At 38.6% G+C, this 21,828-nt stretch overlaps 1 protein-coding gene across 1 annotated transcript in view; it reads right to left on the bottom strand.

Annotated features, from left to right (window-relative positions):
- The window catches only part of EFCAB7 (EF-hand calcium binding domain 7), a 44,361-nt gene that overhangs the window by 17,538 nt on the left and 4,995 nt on the right, over window positions 1-21,828 (bottom strand). The window contains exons 3-8 of the mRNA XM_054037108.1: window positions 18,038-18,249; window positions 16,200-16,286; window positions 15,024-15,219; window positions 14,011-14,135; window positions 5,960-6,101; window positions 555-664 (exon numbers count right to left, since the gene is read on the bottom strand). Of these exons, the coding sequence (XP_053893083.1) occupies window positions 555-664; window positions 5,960-6,101; window positions 14,011-14,135; window positions 15,024-15,219; window positions 16,200-16,286; window positions 18,038-18,249 (872 nt within the window). The remainder of the gene's footprint in view (window positions 1-554; window positions 665-5,959; window positions 6,102-14,010; window positions 14,136-15,023; window positions 15,220-16,199; window positions 16,287-18,037; window positions 18,250-21,828) is intronic.

The raw sequence follows: 21,828 nt of genomic DNA on the forward strand, positions 1-21,828 counted from the left end.
AGAGGAGCATGTACCAGTGTGTAACTATGGCTGGACTCATACCCATGGCAGAGGGAAAGAGGAGTGAAGGGAAAGTCCATGAGGTTGACCTTGTGGTGTTTTGATCTCTTGCAGGCAAAGGGAAGGTGGCTTTTGGGGGTGAAACTGAGCTTCCCCAGGCAAATCCCTTGAATCTTGGAACATCTGTACAGAGAACCAGCAACTCAACATTTTCCCCTGGCCTCCCCTTTGGGAACATAGCTCTTCCAGGAGCAACCTCAACTCTTCTTTACCTGTGCACTGCAATTCCCTGCACCTCAGTTGTTAGGATTTGAAAGGTGTGGAATGAAGTTAATATTGCTAGGAAGAACATTAGCTTCTGCTGACTTCTGTGGCAGTAGCCCTGACAGTTTTGCACAGGAAGAAGCATAGAGCAGTTGTTCCTCATTTCTGCCTTCTCACCTTCTGGCATGTCATCCTCTCAAACCTGTGCAGGCCCAAACTGTGCTGTGTTGACACATACATAAAGATTTTTTAAAAAAATCAACATGAGAAATATAAGGAAAATGTCTGACCTCTTTATTTCGTGCTTCAGTAAAGCTCACAAGCTGTAGGTTTTCTTGGCTTTCATTTTCCTTGAGAACATACAAAGCTGTGTCCACTGATAACCATGGAGAAGTTTTTCCTACAAAACAAAAAACCCTCAACCAACCAGCAAACCCCACTCCTCCCCGAAACCAAACACCCCTCTCCTTCCCAAAAAACCCAAGTATTTGATAACTGCATAAATTTAGGGCATAATTCTCACTTCTGTTCCACACTGTGAACCTTTCTATTATATATTCTGTGTTCATTTCATATGCAGAACTTCAGTTGACCTCAATGGAAGAGCTGCACACAGAATGAGTTTATAATATGCTTTTGAGATCCCCAGGGTATCTCAGAGCAAAGAATTTGCCCTTAGTTTTTGACACATAGTGATTACTGTTAAAAGGTCTCAAATGCCAAATGTTTTGGTAGCTATAGAAGTTACACTAGTTCCTTTCTACCAATAAATAACAACACTGTTTATTACTTTTGTTATTGAACAAGACATTCCTCGCATTTGCAATTAAAGTTATGTCAGCAATTGAGAGTCCCTCTTCTGAGGGTCTGTAAATGTTGTTACGATTTACTTTGATTGGAAATCTAGCTTTTGTTTATTTAATAGCGTGGAAAAATCTTAATAAACAGCACAATGTGTCAATGTGTATTCGTACTATACACTGTCAGTGAAGATCCCTGGGTAGTGGAACGCCAAACCAGCATGACTGTCCTCAAATAACTCACAATTGCAACATAATATACTCAGCTACTGTACAATATCTGGAGTTACCATTCTCGGGGTGCAGAAGTCTCTGAAGGATATGACACAATAATATTTGAGCTTTACCTTGCAAGCACCTGACACACACAGAGTAAAAACCTCTATTTGATTTGTACTAGGTCCAGTTTGAATGGAGGCCTGATCCTATATAAGCTACTATGCATAATTCCATTTTATTCCATCTGATTTTGTGCAATTTCTCAAGCCCTGGTGCACTCAAACAAATTAGCTACTTAGTGGTCTTCAAGTTAACAACAAAAGCAAAACCATAGTACAGGCTTCAGTTTCCCTCCCATCTAGCAATTCTGTGTGAGTTAATGTTAGGTTGTTGCTACGTACCACAAGCATTGCCCTCTCCTTTGTTAAAATCTCAACGTTTTTTTAAAGTTCTCATAAAAAAGGGAATTGCTGTGCTACTAGACATATTCCTGCTTCATATGTAGTCAATGCACCACCTCCTTTTTCTCTGTCAGATGCAATAGGAGCTTTTGATTCTCAGCTATGTCTCAGAATCATTTGCAGAATAGCAGCAACCACTACAGAAGATTCTCAGGCATGTTTGGGACGCAATAGCATCTGTTACGCATGACTGAGCAGAAAAAAGTGACAGCTTTTTGGAGAAAAATGTCCAAGCCAGGGGACTGGATGCACTGCTGGGTCAACTAGTAGGAGGAATAGAGTGCAGAATGCTTGTAGAGGGGTCAAATATCCCAGCTTTGCCCAGTTTTGGCCCTTACCTTCAGACAGATGAAAATTAAGATGGACATGCTACGAACCCCTCAGACAAGGTTTATAATAGAAACATGAAGAGACCCTTAATATCATAAAATGCTATCATACATTTTACCTCTTACTACTGTCATTTGGGAGTACAAGACACCCTGCACAAACAAAAAGCACTTACTGAGTTTTGTATCTTTGTTTCCCAGAAAACATGCAAAATAAAATAAAAAACAATTTAAGGGACATTATCAAATTTGTTGCTAATAGTTAAATTTTATAATAGCAAGCTTTTATCAAATCTGAGGTCTACAGAATTTTTTTTAAATTCCAATGAAAGCAAATTTTAAGCAAATAAACATATTGCTCAAGTGTTTGGGACATCAAGACTACAATACTAAGAACCTAAGAGCGAAGGTGACTATGAACAGAAGTATAACTCATAGACTCATAGACTCATAGACATTAAGGTCAGAAGGGACCATTATGATCATCTGGTCTGACCCCCTGCATGCTGCAGGCCGCAAGACCCTTCCCTGGACTCTACCGTTGAAGTCCCCAATCCTGTGTTTTAGTGACTTCAATCGGCTGAGACCCTCCTGCTAGTGATCCCTGCCCCATACTGCGGAGGAAGGCGAAAAACCTCCAGAGGCTCAGCCAATCTACCCTGGAGGAAAATTCCTTCCCGACCCCAAATATGGCGATCAGTAATACCCCGAGCATATAGGCAAGAGTCTCTAGCCTGACCCTTGTTGGCCATTATGCTGTTCATGTACCATTGCTTGGTTTTCCTTGGCTACTATGTTTTATCATTAAACCATTCCCTCCATAAACTCATCCAACTTAATCTTAAAACCAGACAGGTCCGTCGCCCCCACCGTTTCCCTCGGAAGGCCGTTCCAATATTTCACCCCTCTGACGGTCAGAAACCTTCGTCTAATTTCAAGCCTAAACTTCCCCCCGGCCAGTTTGTATCCATTCGTTCTCGTGTCCACATTAGTACTAAACTGGAATAATTCCTCTCCCTCCCTTGTATTAACCCCTCTGATATATTTAAACATAGCAATCATATCCCCCCTCAGCCTTCGCTTTGTCAGACTAAACAACCCAAGCTCCTCTAATCTCTTTTCATACGACAGGTTTTCCATTCCTCTGATCATCTTAGTCGCCCTTCTCTGCACCCGTTCCAGTTTGAGTTCATCTTTTTTAAACATGGGAGACCAGAACTGCACACAGTACTCCAAATGAGGTCTCACCAGCGCCTTATACAACGGAAGCAGGACCTCCCTATCTCTACTAGATATACCTCGCCTAATACATCCCAAGACCGCATTGGCTTTTTTCACCGCCACGTCACATTGCCGACTCATAGTCATCCTGCGGTCCACAAGGACCCCTAGGTCCTTCTCCTCTTCCGTTACTTCTAACCAATGCGTCCCCATCTTGTAACTAAAATTGTTATTATTCGTCCCCAAGTGCATCACCTTACACTTTTTACTATTAAATTTCATCCTATTTCTGATACTCCAATTCACAAGCTCATTCAAGTCTCCCTGCAGAGTATCCCTATCCTCCTCCGAGTTTGCAACTCCTCCCACCTTCGTATCATCCGCAAACTTTATCAGCCCACTCTTGCAATCGGTCCCGAGGTCAGTTATAAATAGATTAAATAAGATGGGTCCCAAAACCGAACCTTGAGGCACTCCACTAGTAACCTCCCTCCAACCCGACAATTCACCCTTTAATACGACCCGCTGCATTCTCCCCATTAACCAATTCCCTATCCACCTCTGGATTTTCATATCGATCCCCATGTTTTTCATTTTAACCAATAGTTCCTCATGGGGTACTGTATCAAACGCTTTACTGAAATCCAGGTATATTAGGTCCACCGCATTTCCCTTATCTAATAAGTCCGTTACTTTCTCAAAGAAGGAGATCAGATTCGTTTGGCACGATCTGCCCTTCGTAAAACCATGCTGTAATTTATCGCATTTGCCATTAACTTCAAGGTCCTCAACTTGTGATGTTCACTGACTAAGCAAAGAGAAATGCAGACAGTAAACAAAGTGCATACATAGTGACAAGCAAACTGTATTTTAAAGGGACATGGTCAACTCAAAAACCACACCTGTCTGAAAAGTTTTAGCCAATTATTGTTACAAGTAACACCTAAGATAGCCATTACTGAAAGAGATCAGAGAAAATTATTTTTGTCTATTTTTTCCTGTTTATTTTGTGTATTTGTCAGCACATAATAGTCAGTTTCATGATAGTCAGTTTATCTTCATACAACAACAGTGGAGAGAAAAAAATTAAATATAAAATGTGGTTGTAAAAGCACAAGAATTGGGAGGGGACAGATGCAGTAACAACACATATTTTGAAACTGATGAGACTTCAAGTTGAGGGTGATCATCTAATGTGTTTTTAATATTCTTAATGTGTTATTAATAACCTCGGTAAATAAATGTGCTTGCTTACAACTGGTGGGACAACTCAGAAGTGACTAGTGATTTTGGATGCCCAAATTCAGACACTTTTACAGAGCTGATTTTCAGAGGATGGGTGTTCAGCACTTTCTGAAAATTAGGTTACTTTAAGATGCCTCAAATTGATCACTCACATTAGATATAGATATATATGGGTGTTATATATATAAATTGTAGCAGACCCTGACTCACTGGCATGGCACCTCCTGCTGGTCGTCTGGGAATTAGCTCAATTAGCACTCGGCGCACCTCCTGTTGGCCGGTGTCTCTCCTACCTCAGGCCCCGTGTCCCTTCCGGACCCCAGTGCCCCTTACGCTGGGGTTCTGCCCCACAGCAGTCCCCACGCTCTAGGTCTCCCCTCCCAGGGGAACCCCCAACCCTCTATGCCCACCTTGCCTCAGTGGCTACTGCCAGTCATCATCTAGCCCCCGCCCCCTGGGCAAATTACAGTCTGTGATGGCCACTCATCACTGGCAAGGGGGCTGGACCAGCTGCCTCTGCCTATCCCCGGGCTGCACCTCTGCAGCACCAGCACCTCCTTTGGCCTTCAGCCAGGCCTGAACTCCGCTCCGCTTTTTGCTTTGCATACCCTGTACTCCCAGGCAGCTAAGTCCTTCCCATTCCACGGCTGGAGTGAGACTCTGACCCAGCTCCTCCCTTCGCCCGTCTTATACTGGCCCAGCCTGGCCCTGATTGGCTGCCTCAAGCCCGCTCCTGTTTGGCTCCCTAGGGCAGCCCTTTCCCAGGGCTGTTTTTACCACCTTCCACACACAAACCTTTCCTTATCCAGTGTATGAAAAAGACACAGGCAACAGGGACAGATCAGAAAAAACTAAAAATTTAGGGCCTGATCCAACGCACATTGAAGTCAACAGTTGCCTACCCAGTGACTTCAGATCATATCCTTATTGATTAAACAGGAGACTGTATAAACTCAGTGGCAGAGGTCCTAACTTCATAACTTGGCAGAGCGACAGTGGAGGACTCAACGCATCCATGACCAGATGTCACATTTTTCATTCTGCTAGTAAAAAGGTTATAACATTACTGTAAATCCAAGGCTAGACCATGACCATCAACCACTGGTGTCCACTACTGCATTACTGGAGATACTAGATTTTTTGTAGGGAGATCTGGCCCTGCATGCAGTGTTGTTGTAGCTGTGTTGGTCCCAGGATATTAGAGAGACAAGGTGGGTGAGGTAATGTCTTTTATTGGATCAACTTCTGTTGGTGAGAGAGACAAGCTTTTGAGCTTTAAGCTGGTCCAATAAAAGATATTACCTCATCCACCTTGTCTCAGAGCAATCTCTGGCAGTTCCATAGGGTATTCTGCAGGACATGTCAGTTTCTCAGACCTCCCTGCTGATTTTCCAAACAAACAAAATATAAATATGCTTACCTTCTAACTGGCTAAGGTTTAAAGGTTTAATGGTGATATATACTGTTGACTTTTGAGGTAAGTACAACTTATATTTATGAGTAATGATTTCACCATCTTGTTCTAAGAAGAAGCATCCTTTAGACTGTGCACACTGCCAATCCTGAAAACAAAAACAAATATGTATATTAGAAGTTCATCTTGGTCTTTAATGCTTTTCTCTCAGTAAATTATTTTGGTCTTAGCTACAGCTGGGTGAAGGCTGCATAAAATCTCCTGCAATACTCCTCTGAATTTTTAAATAAATTCACTTAAGCAGCATGTATACCTCTTTTGTATTCGCTTTCTGCAGATATTCTAGCAAACCTGCTTCACAAATTTTACTCTCAGCTGCTGAAATATTTGCGGAAAGTGAATTTTGAGCTGCATAACTAGCCAATTATGTGAACTCCAAACTGAGAATTTAACACTTGAATATGCAATTTGAAAACTGTGCTGTTATTAGTTCCATCGGGTCATCCAATCAGGCAACCTAACGAACTGGCTGAACAACCAAGAATTCTTTGTTCAGAAAGTCACAAGCAGGAAACATTTGTCAAATAAATTAATCATGAATTATTCACCAAAGATACTCTTTTAGACCCCAGTTCAGCTACGCATGAACTTAAATCCACCTCAATTCAGAAAATCATTTAAGCACATGCAAAATTCCCTTTGAAGTCACTGGGACTAACACATGTGCTTAAGTGCTTTGCTGAATAGGGTCCCGAGGCACAGATCCTCCAAAGATATTTATGCACCTAAGTCCTATTCATTTCAAGGGTTGTTAGGCACCTAAATAACTTTGGGGGATCTGGGCCTGCGAACATGTAGCTGCATCACCCTCAAAAATCTAACACAAGTTGGCCTGATACACACACTTCATTCAGGATGCAACAAACTGACAATTTTCTGCAATATCCTGAATGAACTTTACTGAATTAAATTAAACTGTATTAAACTTTTGGACTCCGTTGTATTAAAAATACAACTGTGTATGTGCTATTGTGGAACTATATGTACGTCCATGGAAAGGGTAAATAGGAGAACAGGGGGTGATTACGCAAATTCACTCAGGTTGTGACATCTCCAGAGAAACCATCCTGCTAGAGAAAGATGCATATACTAAATCAAACTAGATTCTTCGGAGACCAACAGACAAAAGAAGAGGGTTTGGATAAATAGTCTGGTTTTAAACTGGTTCATGGCCTTTTTCCTGATCCAGCAAAGGGACAGGTCCTCTGGTCGCAGAAGGCCCCAATCCGTAGGATAGGGTTAAAAGGACTGGGCCTACTGAAGCCTCACAAGACTGTGTGCTTGCTCTGAAGCTGAACTGGTAACCGCAAGGATCCCCTTCAGTGGGGGAAGAGAAGGAGGGTTAAGAACTGATCCTGCTAGAGTCCATGTTAAGGTTGGGGTTCATTCTGGTAAGCATATTAGCATGTGTGTATGTTCTTTTATTGTTTTGAAATATGTTTTCTCTGGAGTGGTTTTTACCTTACCAATAAAGCAGGCTTGCACAGGAAGTCTTTGTGGCAACTTATATCTGTAGCAATTACACTTGTTATCTGTCTTGAAAGAGAAGCAAGCAGAGACACTTGGGCAATCTGTCTGGGTTGGGCAGGGAACTGTGCAGTCTGGAAATAACCCAGTCAGAAGGGAGTGAGACGTGTCTCCACCCAACAATAGCTGGGGAGCTGGAAGCCTGAGAATGGGTACACTTGCTGGATCAGTAAGGGGAAACCCAGGTGCACCGTGCAGTTGCCATTAACACTGACACAAGCTTGCCAGAATTTGGCTAAAGTGAGTATGAATTCTTCTCCCTCTTTCTACAGAAAGCAATTATTTTTGGCTATTGCTGAAGCCAGTGAAAAGATAAAAAAGGAAGATTGCGCTATTTGCATACAAGGTTTCTAGGGAAGTTATGTTGCTACTGCCAAGATACAACAACAATTATAGACTAGGTATTTTAAAAAGGGCATGTTCCAAAATTTCCCTCAAGCTATCACTTGGAAAACAGAAACAAAGTCATTATAGGAGTGTTGCCACTGGATGTTTCCAACCTTGAGGGAAGAAAGGAATAACTGATTTTGCCTATTTTTGAAAATCCCTCAAGCTTTTTGTGGATATTTTCCTAGCAACGGAAGACCACTATCCTCTGACATTTTAGTCTACTGACATTGTTTTTGAGCACAGCTTAGCTTCTGGAACCTTTCCATTGTAGTTTTTGCATCTCATCTGTTTTAAACAACAATAAAACAGAGCATAATAAAATGCAATGTTTCTTGTAAGGATAATGCCCCATAACAACATTTTATGATAGATCTGTCTCCCTTAGTAAACTGCTTATTTAATTTTGTTCTAAGAAATTGGTAATTTTCTATGGCCCTTATTCTGTAATCGCTACTGGACTTAGAGACAGATTCTCCATTGCACTTCACCTTATGTAACTTTTTACACCAGTGAAAAGTGAGTGTAAAATGCAGCCATTCTGACTAGATAGTGTTTTATACCCATTTATAGCCATTCTGACTAGACAGCATTTTGCACTGGTGTAATGACTACACGAAGTGAGGGACAACACAGAATTGGGCCCATAGCGTTTGCTACCCTAAATAGACTAATGGCACCAAGTACAACACTTGGTAGTGTTTGCAGGACTGGGCCCTATATGTAGATCTACCCATTCATAACTGCATATCTCTAATCAGTCACTGAGTAACATAAGTCTTCCTTTGGGACCCATTACTGCACCACAAAGACAACAGAAGCAGGATCAAGCCCTTTTATAGCTAGCATCTTTCCTTTGAGGATCTAATGGTATGTTACAAACAAATTAAGACTCACAATATCAATTTGAGATAAGTAAATTTGCTTTAATTATCTGTAAAAAGAGTATAAAAGTACAGAGAAGTAAAATTTCCTCGAGCAAGGTCATCACAGCTATTGGGAGAAAAAAAGTTCTGCAGATCCTATCAAAAATACTTTCTCTACTTCCACATACAGCCTCTGAATCATTCATTTATTAAGAAACAATTATACAAAATAATAGAACAACCCCAAAAAGAAACCAGAGAAACAAATCCAACTGAAATAGTAACTTCAAACTATAGGAAGAAAAATATTCTTAACAAAATTTTGGAAACTCAGCTTTATTTTTATAAGCTAATTTGGGTGAATACTGATAATTCTGAATCTTATGATACTGGTAGCATCTGGAAACTATTATAAACTCAAAGTACTTTATTATTGTACATCTGTGATGCAAGCATGTTGACATTGCCATGTCAATTACCTCAAACTTAACCCCAAGTGACAATTATTTTAGCCTCAGCATCCAGAGTCTTTGGTAGCATATACATTATCTTCATTTCAGCCTGCCAATCATGCCAAATTCTGCTAACTTATAGTTTGTAACGTAGATCACTTTTTAGTGGTAATTGAGACTATGTGCAATTCACTTTTTTTTTAGCCCTTGAAAAGAAGCTGATGATAAACTGTATGTTTTAGAATTCTTATAGAGCCTTTTTTCCATTTTAACAGAATTCCTCACCTTACACTGTACCAAAAACTCTAAGCTCAGATACGCAAAGCTCCATGGGTATCTGGACATGCAATCCCTAAGGGGAACTAGGTATCCAAGTCCCTTCCTCTAACCTACCATCTTTACTGCAAAGTTCTACCCATATAAAAGACTAACATGCTAGAGTTCTTCATATTTTTAAAATCATTTCAACAGGAACTAGGAGAGATAGTTATTTGGTTAGAAATAGACCTGATCTCAATGAGACCCCTGAATAGAGTCTGTTCAAAGTTTTACACTGACCTTTACCAAACAAACCCTGCCCCCTAGAAATGTGATGGGGGAAGAGTCACCTAACCTGCAAAGAACAAATGGCAGAGAGAGAGAGAGAGAGGTGAAAAACAACTGGAGATCAATGGTGAAGGGGTTGAGATTGAGTGAAAGATGGAGTTCCATAAACCTATAAAAGAAGTTAGGGTCAACATTTTAAATTATACTAAGTTTAGTGTTAACATAAATCAGTGCTAAAGGAAGAATGTGCAAGACAGCCCCTTATATCATTACTGAGGAGAATATTCCTCCCCAGGTGAACTGTTGTTACAGTAGTCACATAACTTCTATTTACCCTAAAATCCTTATGCCGCAAAATGAGATTTGTCCTTGAAATTTGACAGAGCTGAGGAAATTAAACAAAAGCCTTTGGTTAACTCACTTTAGTCTCTAAACTTAATAGCTTACACAAATGTTTGAAAAACAAACCATCAGCATTTCAGGTGAGATGAAATTCAAGGGTTAAACTAATGAAATAGTAGGACTGGGTTTTAAGAGATTTAAAGGTACACAGTAAATTGTTTAAAGAGCAGCCAAATGTGTTGTATCTTTTCAAAAAGATACAGTAAATTATCACATACAAAAATGCCTCTTAAAAAATAATTTCCTACCTTCCCTTTTTTACTAGGGCAGAGGTTCCCAAACTGATCCGTAGACAATTGCTGGCCTGTGGGGAATCACCTCACCACATATCTGATGGTTCTCCTTGTTTCCAACTGTAACATCCCATTAAAGACAGCTACTACTTTCCTACCATTGCTTTTTCATGTTAAGTAATTTAGGTAGTTATCACAAGGATGAGCTATAATCCCAAAATGCAGGGATTAAGTGGGTCTTGAGACAATTTTTCTCCATTCAGATGCAGTCAACACCATGAAACGGTTTGAGAGCCCTTGAGAATTCAAATACTGGCTTGTTATGCTTAAACAGAGCATGAGGTGGTGCTATACTCTCTTTAATTTATCAACAATATCACATTGCAAAAACGTGCATTATAAACGCTTAAAGAATACCTTCCTGGTTTGATTTTCAGCCTACATACAGTGTATTTTATTCCAATTCATAATGGAGAATGTGAAATGGAAAAGCACAAAATATAAGGTAAACTGGAAAACATACACTTACGTTTACTTTAATCAGTGAGAAAACATCAGAAAAGTGTTTATTGCTTTCAATACCCATCACGGGAGAATACTTTATTTTATGTAAGTCTTATACATTGGCATTCCAATTCTAAAGCATTATGGGGATTATAGGAAATGTCTAGTTACCTACACAAAAATGCAAATAAAAGGCCTCTTTAGTGCAAGAGACTATTCATATACTTCAAGCCAAATCTTTAGATCAGTGCTTGGCCCTGATCTGCCAATACCTATCCTATCCCTACTGTCCTCCCTGCAAAACAGAATCTCACTAGTTCCATTGCAAGGGGCCCCTCCACACAGAGGGAGCAGGATTTATCCCTTCAGGAACAGGTCACAGAAATCTTTTACATTGTTGTTGTTACAGTTTGTTATAGGGTATCAGGGGGTAGCCGTGTTAGTCTGTATCTACAAAAACAACAAAGAGTCTGGTGGCACCTTAAAGACTAACAGATTTATTTGGGCATAAGCTTTCGTGAGTAAAAACCTCACTTCTTCGGATGCATAGGTTTTTACTCACGAAAGCTTATGCCCAAATAAATCTGTTAGTCTTTAAGGTGCCACCAGACTCTTTGTTGAGTTTGTTATAGGGTGTGTCTACACTGCATAGGGAGGTATGATTCCCACCGCAGGTAGACAGACTTGTGCTAGCTCAGCTGGAGCTAGCGCACTAAAAATAGCAGTGCAGATGTTGTGGCATTACTCGTGGCTTGGGCTAGTCACCTAAATACAAGCCTGCCCAGCCTATGAGGTTTGAGCTCGGGTGGCTAGCTTGAACCACTGTCAGTGCCGCAAAGTCCACACTGCTATTTATAGTGCACTAGCTCAAGTCTGTCTCCCACACTAGGAATCACACCTCCCAGTGGCAGTGTACACATATAGATAGAGTCCAACAGGTTGCTTATCACCATCTATACACCTTCCACTAATATGCTCATAACCATCTATAATACTATTCATGTCTGGAACATGCTCATGACAGATTATTAATTTACCCTTTACAAACTATTTAGAAATGGAACCTTAATGTGACCAGTTTCACAACACCCCTGTGAATTAGGGAAGCATTTTTATCCTTGTTTTACAGATGAGAAGCTAAGGCATAGAGAGCTGAAATGAGTTGCCCAAGGTCACACAGGTAGTCTTTGGAACAGCTGGGAACAGAACACAGATCTCCTGACTCCAACCTTGTGCCTGAATTGACCTAAGTGACCATCTTCCGCCCTCATGAGATTTAACAATATTTAATTTTTTGCAAATTGTTTTGACCTGGATATACTTGATGCCTGATTCTTGTTATTCTTTCCTGAGTGGGAGCCAAACAGAATATGATCTGTGCAGACTACAATTTGCTTTTGAAAAAAGAGGCCCCTTTTTAAGTTTTCTGTGGACACAGATGATAAATGGCTGGGAGTCTGTGGTGTTCTTTAAAATAATTAGTTAGATCTTTAAAATATTCGACATGCCTTTCTTTGAATTTGTCACACAGCTCCACTGAATAAAGAATATTTTGGAATTGGAAGTGTTATATTGTGCATAGGGTACACTAAGCTACATTTGTCCATGGCAATTTTAATGTATAAAGGTTCAAAGTGTTCTGAATTACACTATGTTCAGCTATCAGACCAGTAACACCAGGGTTGGTCCAAGTCCACCAAAACAACACTTTCTAATTGTCCCAGAAAACAGATGAACTGTGGAGAAAAATAAACGTGAATATAAAATGAATGAGAACAATGTATGCTCTTAGGTCCTGATCCAAGGCCCAAGAAATCATTGGGTGTCTGTCCATTCATTTCAGTGAGCTTTGGCTAGGGCCCTTAGGTAGTATGGATGCAACAAGCAGTAGCAGTTACATCTGTTTATTTTTATTGACTTTGGTTTAATTTCTGAGGAAAGATATGCTGGTAGTCACTAATGGTTACTTTCTAAAACTGCTTTTCATTAAAACTTTATTTGCTTGTGAAAATAAAAAGGGGTCCAATATTGGAAAACAATATGATTTTGCACACTACAGATCATGTTTGAACATGCTGGAACTGAGGTTAAATTGCATGGGGGTGCAGGTACCTAAACAGATTGAAAAAAAAATTCCTCTGAGATCATGTTTTTAAATTTTAATATAGAACAAATGTCACTATCCAGCAATGTTAAAGATATAAAGGACTTCAGAGTTCAATAACAAATACAGAGTTGTTATTTGAAACAAAATGTACCTCATGAGAACAATCAGTTCAGTTTTCTAGCAGTAGTTATACTATGTGGTCATAACCATTTTTTCCCTTTTACACAGAGGCCTCAAGGTGCACATTTTTAATGTATCCTAGCAGTTTCCAGTTAATGTTTTATATTTCTGTAGCTATTATTTTCTGTTGAAAGAAAACTAGTAAAGGTTGAGTCAAGAAAGGGAAAACAAAGGAAAAAGATCAATATTAACACTCTACAAATATTGACTTAACAAAGTGACTTTGTTGTCTTTCTCCCACAGGAATTTATATTGAATGAGTGATTTATTTAAACAAAAATACTTATAGAACATATTAGTCTAAATATAAAATCAATATTTGCAGGCTACAGGATATATTTACAAATTAATGTTCATTGAACTGAATATGTTTGGAGAGCTGTTATTTATTTCCAATTACCATTCTTATAAAGGTTTATGATACAAATCTTTCAGACTACTTAAGCATTTAAAGTTCTCACCAATCTAATAAATTATTCAATTTTAAATTTCTCAAAAAGTCATTATATGTTTTATCCAACAGTGGTTTCATTTATAAAAATATACTTTGTTTTATTAAACCTTCACACCTGAAAAATTATTTTCAGTAACTGAATGTCAACACAACCAACAATATATAAAAATATTAATAATATTTTGCATCATGAAATCTCTCTGTAGTGTACAGCTGTCCTTGACAAACTACTAACATAAGAGAAAAAAATCAGAGGAAAACTGCTTCTATTTAACGTGCAACAATGTGTGTGCTTAAACGAAAACAGCATAATTTAAACAGAATTAACATACACAGTACCTTTACTGTGTTTGACTCAATTAGCTCTGAATTTGTGTTACTGCTGGTGCCCATGCTGATGGTGGAAGAAACGGATGCTTTGCAACTTTGGGCGGATGAAGGCCTTGAAGAAGTTCTGTTGTCACCTATAACATAGATATTTATTTATTTACACTGTCTGTTTTCCATTGTTTCAGAATGTTACAAATGGTATTTATTTGTATATCTTTGCATTCAAAGTAACACACACAAAAACTAAAACTTCATTAAAATAAACTGAATTCTCTTATGATTATTTAATCACCTGACCATGGGCTAGTATCACTACCACCATCTCCCTCCTTGTACACGTCAAGCAAGTATTCTTTACATTCCTTCTAGACCACACAATCCCAGTCTTTTCATTTCCTCTTGTCATATTTCTTTGCATTTTTTCAATTTCAGCATGATTTTTCCTTGAATTGAAACCAAAAGTGACTGATATGTTCTATGTACAAATGCAGATATTTAATATACTGTCATTATATTCCTGTAATCTTGGCCTTTCTTCAGTAAGGTACTTAAGCCTTTGTGTAATTTTAAGCACATGAGTAGACATATTGAAGTCAATAAGACTACTCACATGTTTAAATACCTTGCTTTAAAAATTCATGCTAATATCTTTCCTGTTGATAAATGTTTTAGGCTTCACTTCTTATCAGGATATGAGATAAATAGCCTGACATACTGCAATATCTGTACACTCATTTTCTCTCTTCCCTCTGGACTGTGTCACACAAGAATCAACTGATTTTAGTCCTAAGAAAAATTTGATGGTCTTAGATAAGAGATGCAGCCAAAGTCCGGTTGAGCAAGGGGCTCAGAAATCCGAGTGGCACTTTTCTGTGGTTGCCAAAGTCAAAATTATTATTAGTCTAGTCTATGCTAGTATGAGAAAAGTTAAAAAAAAAAAAAAGTTACTCAATCTGCTGATTCACTTGGGAGAATGGGCCCTATCTCCTGGAATGGAGCCTCCCTGCATGAAAAGTAAATACCTCTCTTTGGTGCTGGCTTGTGATCAGTTTTCCTTGTGGTCCTTGATGATGGTTTTGATATTGGTGTTGTTGCCCTTTCAGAGGAGGTTTCAACTTGACTTCCAAACTGCTGACGTCTCAGTCTACTGTCAACTTCTAGTTTCTCTAGTGCAGTCTTACGACATTGCTCATTGGTTGTCATATATGATTTACAAAACTTTGCACAATGAAAAAGTGAAACATTATTTAATACAGTTTTAGGGGAAAACACACACATTAGTAAGCACAGGATAAATCAATAGATTGAATCTAGTTTCTCTTGAAGCACAATGCTCATTTTATTTTCATGAATCAGAATGACCACTCTCAAGTGACATAGTAAAAATGGAGCCATGATTCAGTAGAGAGGTCGCACTATAAAATGAAAATGAAATATGAATTTCACCCCAACAGATGATTTATATTATCTGCTAGACATTTGTGGACTTGTTTTTATGTCTAATTTTTAATGGAGGGTTGTTGTTTTTCTGTGAAACTGTGTTTATGGTGCAAGTCTTTTGTGGACTGTTGACTGTTTAAAATTTAGTCATTGCTTAGAGGTACAGTTTGAAATAACATAAAACTGAAGAGATATTATACTTTGAAAAATAGATGCCGAGTACACGCAATAACCTCCCCCACAAAAGAAATTGCATATTATCCAAGAAAGTACTTATAATATAGATTAAAAAGTCATTACAGTGCTAATGCATGCTGAATATCCAGGTTTGCTCTCATTTGCCACCCTTGACTTGCTACTGCTGCCAGTCCCACCCCTGGAACCAGGTTGTATCCTTGAACATAGCTAGATTCACCAGGACAAAGTGACCTTTGTTTGAGGATATTACCAAAGGAAGTGCATTGTGCGCCAGGGAAATGGTGCTCCCATATTATCTGTACAGCTCCTAGCACAATGGTGTCCTGGTCTATGACAAGGGTTCCTAGGCACTATGGCAATACTAATAATAAATAAATAAAATAATAATATGAAGCCCTTTGGGAACCATATCACCTGCACCAGCCCTGCCTCCAGCACTTGGTAATCTGCAAACTTCAAAATATCAGCACTAAAACCTAGGAGTGTGGTTTAGGAAGTAGCTATAGAATTTGATTAATCCAACATCATATACAAAAGTATTGTCACCTTGTTTACCATACCTTGTTGTAATCAAACTTGCCATTGCTGTTTACATCAGCCAATTTAGTGATGGCATTCACTTCCTCTACAGTCATCTTCTCACCTCTCTGTGATAAACAGTTTAAATGTCAGTTCCTACTAAAGAACATTGTTCACCGACATCACTGGTTTGAAGATTACTCAAAGGAAATAGGTATACTTTAGCATTCGTTCCAGAAATCTTATCTGCAGCACATTTACATTTTTTTGAGTTTGAATCCCCAAAATAGTCTGCTAACAGAGAGGTGGCTTTTAGCTCATACAGTAGATACTCATGCATTTAGCTCCAGAGGTCCTAGGTTCAATCCCAGTGTTAAATATAATCTAATTAACATATTACCACCAAGAGCTAATTAATAATATTTAATTAATTTAAATAATTAATAATAATAATTAATAATGTTTTACATTTTAGTCACTTATTTAGGCTGTTATATTAAGCCCATGCTGAGTTCTTTTACACTGGTTCCTTATAAAATGGTGGATTTACTTTAAATTAGACCTACTGATTTTATAGCCCTTCATGGTGTTGGCTATAGCTATATTCAAGACCTGCTTCTTTCACCTTGTACTACATAAAGATCATTTCCCTGTTGTTGCTACTATCTATACTATCATACAGCACCTGATTGTTAAGGGTCCTGCCATCTGTCTATGTCAGGGGTCGGCAACCTTTCAGAAGTGGTGTGCCGAGTCTTCATTTATTCACTCTAATCTAGTTTTGCGAGCCAGTAATACATTTTAACGTTTTTAGAAGGTCTCTTTGTATAAGTCTATAATATATAACTAAACTATTGTTATATGTAAAGTAAATAAGGTTTTTAAAATGTTTAAAATTAAATTAAAATGCAGAGCCCCCTGGACTGCCAGGAACCAGGCAGTGTGAGTGCCACTGAAAATCAGCTCGCGTGCCGCCTTTGGCATGCGTGCCATAGGTTGCCAACCCCTGGTCTATGTGGACCCTGCTGCTGCGCATTAAATGCTTCATATTGCACACATCAAAGTATACTATGGAACTTTTAGTGAGCAGCAGCACGGTTCACATGGCCTGGCCACTTAGTGTGCAACAAGCTATTGCACTGTAAATTCATACGCCACCTTGCTATGCACTATGCTTCTAGCTCTATCACAGCTTACATTGTGCAACTTGATGAGGTAAGAGGCTGAGCTCAGGGGTATGGCTGCAGTGATGTGGTATTTTTGTCATGGCTGTAATGGGATCATGGACCCCATAATTATCATGTTTAGGAGAGGGGGGAAGTAATTTCTGAGCATGAATGAGACAAAATGTGTGAAGGGAGGATAATAACTGAACAAACTTTACTAAGTTAATGAAACTGTCCCATTGGGCTGCAAAAGGCCCTTTCAAGAGCAGGGGATTTGCATAGAAGTTGCTGGAACAAAACAATATTAGGCACTGAACTTAGCAAGGGCTGTGTGCTTCCAATTCAGCTGCACCAGTGCGGGACAGATAGGTCGTGTTTCCTTAAAAAAAGTAATTTAATTATTTTTCTGTTGATCTTCATACATTATGGGCTGGAATTGAGAGCAGTTGGGTGACCACCCAACTTCAGGACTGTAAGGGGAAAGAAATAAGAAAGACAGAGAGAAAGATAGCCAAGGGAGTATGACACTTAAAAAGAAATCATTAAAATAATTCAGATATAGATTGTTTCCCCCTAACAAAATCAATTTTTGAATATTCAGGATTGTTTCTGTGATTTTTAAAATTTTAAAAGATTGGTTCTTCTGCTATACCAATTTTATGAAAATTATAGCTCTATATCAAAATTTGTAATTTACCTTCCACGATACTTACCATTGTAAGAATTTTATAAAGTTCAGTGTGTAAAATATATCCATCATTATTTGTATCTACTTTTAAAAATGCTTTGAGCAGTTCTGTTTTTGTAGCTGGTTTTTCTTTTTTTAAGATATTACAAAAATCATCAAAATTCAGTGTGGTGGTCTGGGGAGTCCAGTACTGATTAACCGTCGTCTGAGATGGATTTCTTCCAGCCTGTTGAAGCACTGCACAATAAAATATAATATCAACTCTTCATTGACACTGACAGACAAAATAGATATGATTTTTTCAAACTATCCTGTAATCATTTCATAGGTTACGGCAGGTTTTTTTTAATCCAATCAATCAAAGGCAAAAGTAGGCACGAATGATAAACCTTTGCTTAACTGCAGTAGCTGTGACATGGGTGTAGACTCAATCTTGTGTTCCTGATTTAATGCTGCTACACGGGGGACCATCCTGTGCACCCGCACTGGGAAGGAAGAGGGTGCAAGGCTACCCATACCGGGGTAGCAGCATGAAGGTCAGGGAAGCCTAAGCCTCTGATGGGGTACTATATTCCCACTGTATGTTTCTTTCCCTCCCAATGCACTCAGTGGCATACTGGGGAAGTGCACTATGCCAGATACAGGCTGGATCTAAGTGCTACTAGAACTATGTGCCGCCTCATACACAGGGCTGTGGCAAAGCCACAATTTAGCCCTTAGGATCCAGTCAGCAGCAGTCTCTTACTTGTGTACACAGAACCACTGAACTCTATGGGACTACTCACAAAAGTAAGACCTGCAAGATCAGACCCTCAATCAGGCAAAATACCCACTGACTTGAAAGGGAAATTCCTCCCTACTCCCCCCACAAGTAGTAAATGTGGGATTTGGCCCACTGTGTGTAATCCGCAGGCTTTAATATAACAACCTGTTATTTGTAAAGCCACATATTCTGGGCCAGATCCATCTACTGAGATCAATGAGAGTCTTTCCGTTTACTTTAATAGGAATTGGGTCAGGCTCTCAGTGCACAGCCTACCATAAATGAGCTGTAGAATTGCTTTTGCATCAATCAATCATATTATAAAACATGAATTTCAAATGTATAAAGAAAAATAATTCCCAGTAAACTGTTAGATAGTAAAATAATAAACAATAAACTTAATAATAAAATCAATCATAAAAAATAAAATAATAATAATAAAGCTGATAAAATGGCTGCAACAAGTCCCACTGCTCCTTCGTATGGCAGTTGCAGAAGTTGGATTTGCTAGTTCTAGCTAGCTTCTGAAAAATCTTCACTTACATTAGGCTTTCATCAGTTTATAATGTGAAGAAGGTATTATCTTAAATTCAAGCTAAACTCAAATATGCTGTCTAGTTAATAAGATGTCATAACCCACCACTCACTTCAGAGAATTAGATGGTTTAGGAGAACTCTCTAGGTAGGTCAGTAGTTTGCTTTTTATCCAGATCTGTAATGACTAAGTCTTTACCGGCTCAGAGCTGTTCAGTAGCCTATCTGAAATGAGTTGGTGGTATCATCACCATTCTTAGTAGATGGGCCGTATAAAGAAAGACTCTCCAAAGAACCCCTTTTCATAATTGGCACCTTTATTGCTAATCTAAGGTGTGACCGCCAAGGACCAAATGGGCACAGAGTGGAGGCTGGTGAATATAGGATAGCTCATGTCTTTATTCATGTACCTCTTGTACATTCATGTACACAGCAACTGTTTTGGCATTTCTGTTTCAAGGTCAGCTAAGGAAGGGCAATCATTCTCAATGTGTGTTGTTATGTGGATAACCCAGTCTCGTGGGCTGTCAATCTAGCACCCTTCATGAACTGATTATTCACTTGTATTTAAATAAATGTGTTTTGATAAATATACGGCAAGATGCTGCTACCTGTATCATTTATCATTCAAGGGAGATCAGTGATTGCTACAAACATATCTCCCAAGACCATATTTTTGAAAGATTGTTTAGACCGCATCTTTTATTTATGTTTCTTTAACTGGATTCTGCTAAATGCCTGAGTAACAAGATAGGACATTACATTATAGTACATTCAGTGAGCAACTACGACTCCTCTAAGGTTTTGTCGAAGCAGGCTCTAAATTAATAGCACAGTTTGTGTTATTAACCAAACATCATGTAACCACAGATGCTTCAATATTGACACCACTGATTTGATTCTTTGCCAGGTTTTACGCTAAGCTTTTACATAAGTCTATAATGACTCTTACATTACAAGTTTAAAAGGGAAAAAAAGTTCACACACAGCTCTGAGAAGTCTGGGAGCCTGAACTAGTAATTGCCCTTTCTTAGCTGACCTTGAAACCAAAATGCCTAAACACTTGCTATGTGCCCAAGTAGCATATGGATAGAGATGAAAGGCCCAGCACATATATAAAAGAGATGACATTTGTTCATACCACTCTTATTTTAAAACCATCATTAGGATGTTATACAGGGGCTTCTATCTTAACCCTGACAGTCTGCAGAAGACTGAGTCATATGCTGAAAGAGTATGCTTGTTAGAGAATGGTATTTCAAGTACTGGTATTTGGAGAGAAGCTTTCAGTATGAAACCATCAGATTTACATGCTAACTGGCTTCCTGGTAAAAAGCTCACATGATGTAACATGGACAAAGATGAAAGAGAATGAAAGTCTGGAGATAATGAATTTTATGCTAATGAAAAGAGGACTACAGTGCCCCTAAATATTATGACTGACCATAGTGTGTCAGAATGCTTTTCTATTTACTTTTTGTTTGTTCTGTGATTACATAACCTCTGTGGTTTTCTACAAAGATGCCATTCCCTGGCACCATAATCTACTATTGATAAACCCTTAGCAAGCAACACGGCAGCATTGCCAATTCCAAGTGTTCAAAAATCATACTAGCTTCAAAATCATGAGGGTTTTTTAAAAAATACAAACTTGGGTTCTTTTTATATGCCTCTTGGTTTTTAGCCTTTTTACGGTTCATGTTTTCAAGCTTTTCTCTGCAACCATGAGGCCTAGAAACTTTTATTTAAAAAAAAAAGTAAGCTAAGTTTTTCTCTTAATCATAGGACTCCAGGTTCTGGGGCTTTAAGAAAAACACCAAATACTGTGATACATGATAAAAGTTGGCAACACTGAAGCTTAACAGATTTCTAGATGGAACTGTGAAAGCTATTCCAAATATTCATTTAACAGAATAATTAATTAAAACATTTTAAGTAAACCAATTCCCAGCCCCTAGCCCAACTTAGAAACCATTTTTTTTCACTAACTTAATAAATAATAATAATTAATGGAGATATCCTATCTCCTAAAACTGGAAGGGACCTTGAAAGGTCATTAAGTCCAGCCCCCTGCCTTCACTAGCAGGACCAAGTACTGATTTTGCCCCAGGTCCCTAAGTGGCCCCCTCAAGGATTGAACTCACAACCCTGGGTTTAGCAGGCCAATGCTCAAACAATTGAGCTACCCCTCCCCCCAGTTACTGTGTAAATTGGTTGTTTTCATAGTTCCACCCAATTAGATGTGGAACTTTGAGTTATTTTTGTAGACTTTTTCTAAGCATCATAATTTTCAATCAAGTATTTATACTTACGACTACTAACTGCATTTACCAAACCAAAAAGATACATTGTTGGACTGTTGCGGATGTCACCTAATCACACAATGAATAGAATAATACTAGGGCTGTTAAGCAATTAAAAAAATTAATCGTGATTAATCGCACTGTTAAATAATAATAGAATACTATTTATTTAAATATTTTTGGATGCTTTCTACATTTTCAAATATATTGATTTAA

Source organism: Malaclemys terrapin, chromosome 8, assembly GCF_027887155.1.
Source record: "Malaclemys terrapin pileata isolate rMalTer1 chromosome 8, rMalTer1.hap1, whole genome shotgun sequence".
Classification (NCBI taxonomy): Eukaryota; Metazoa; Chordata; order Testudines; family Emydidae; genus Malaclemys; species Malaclemys terrapin.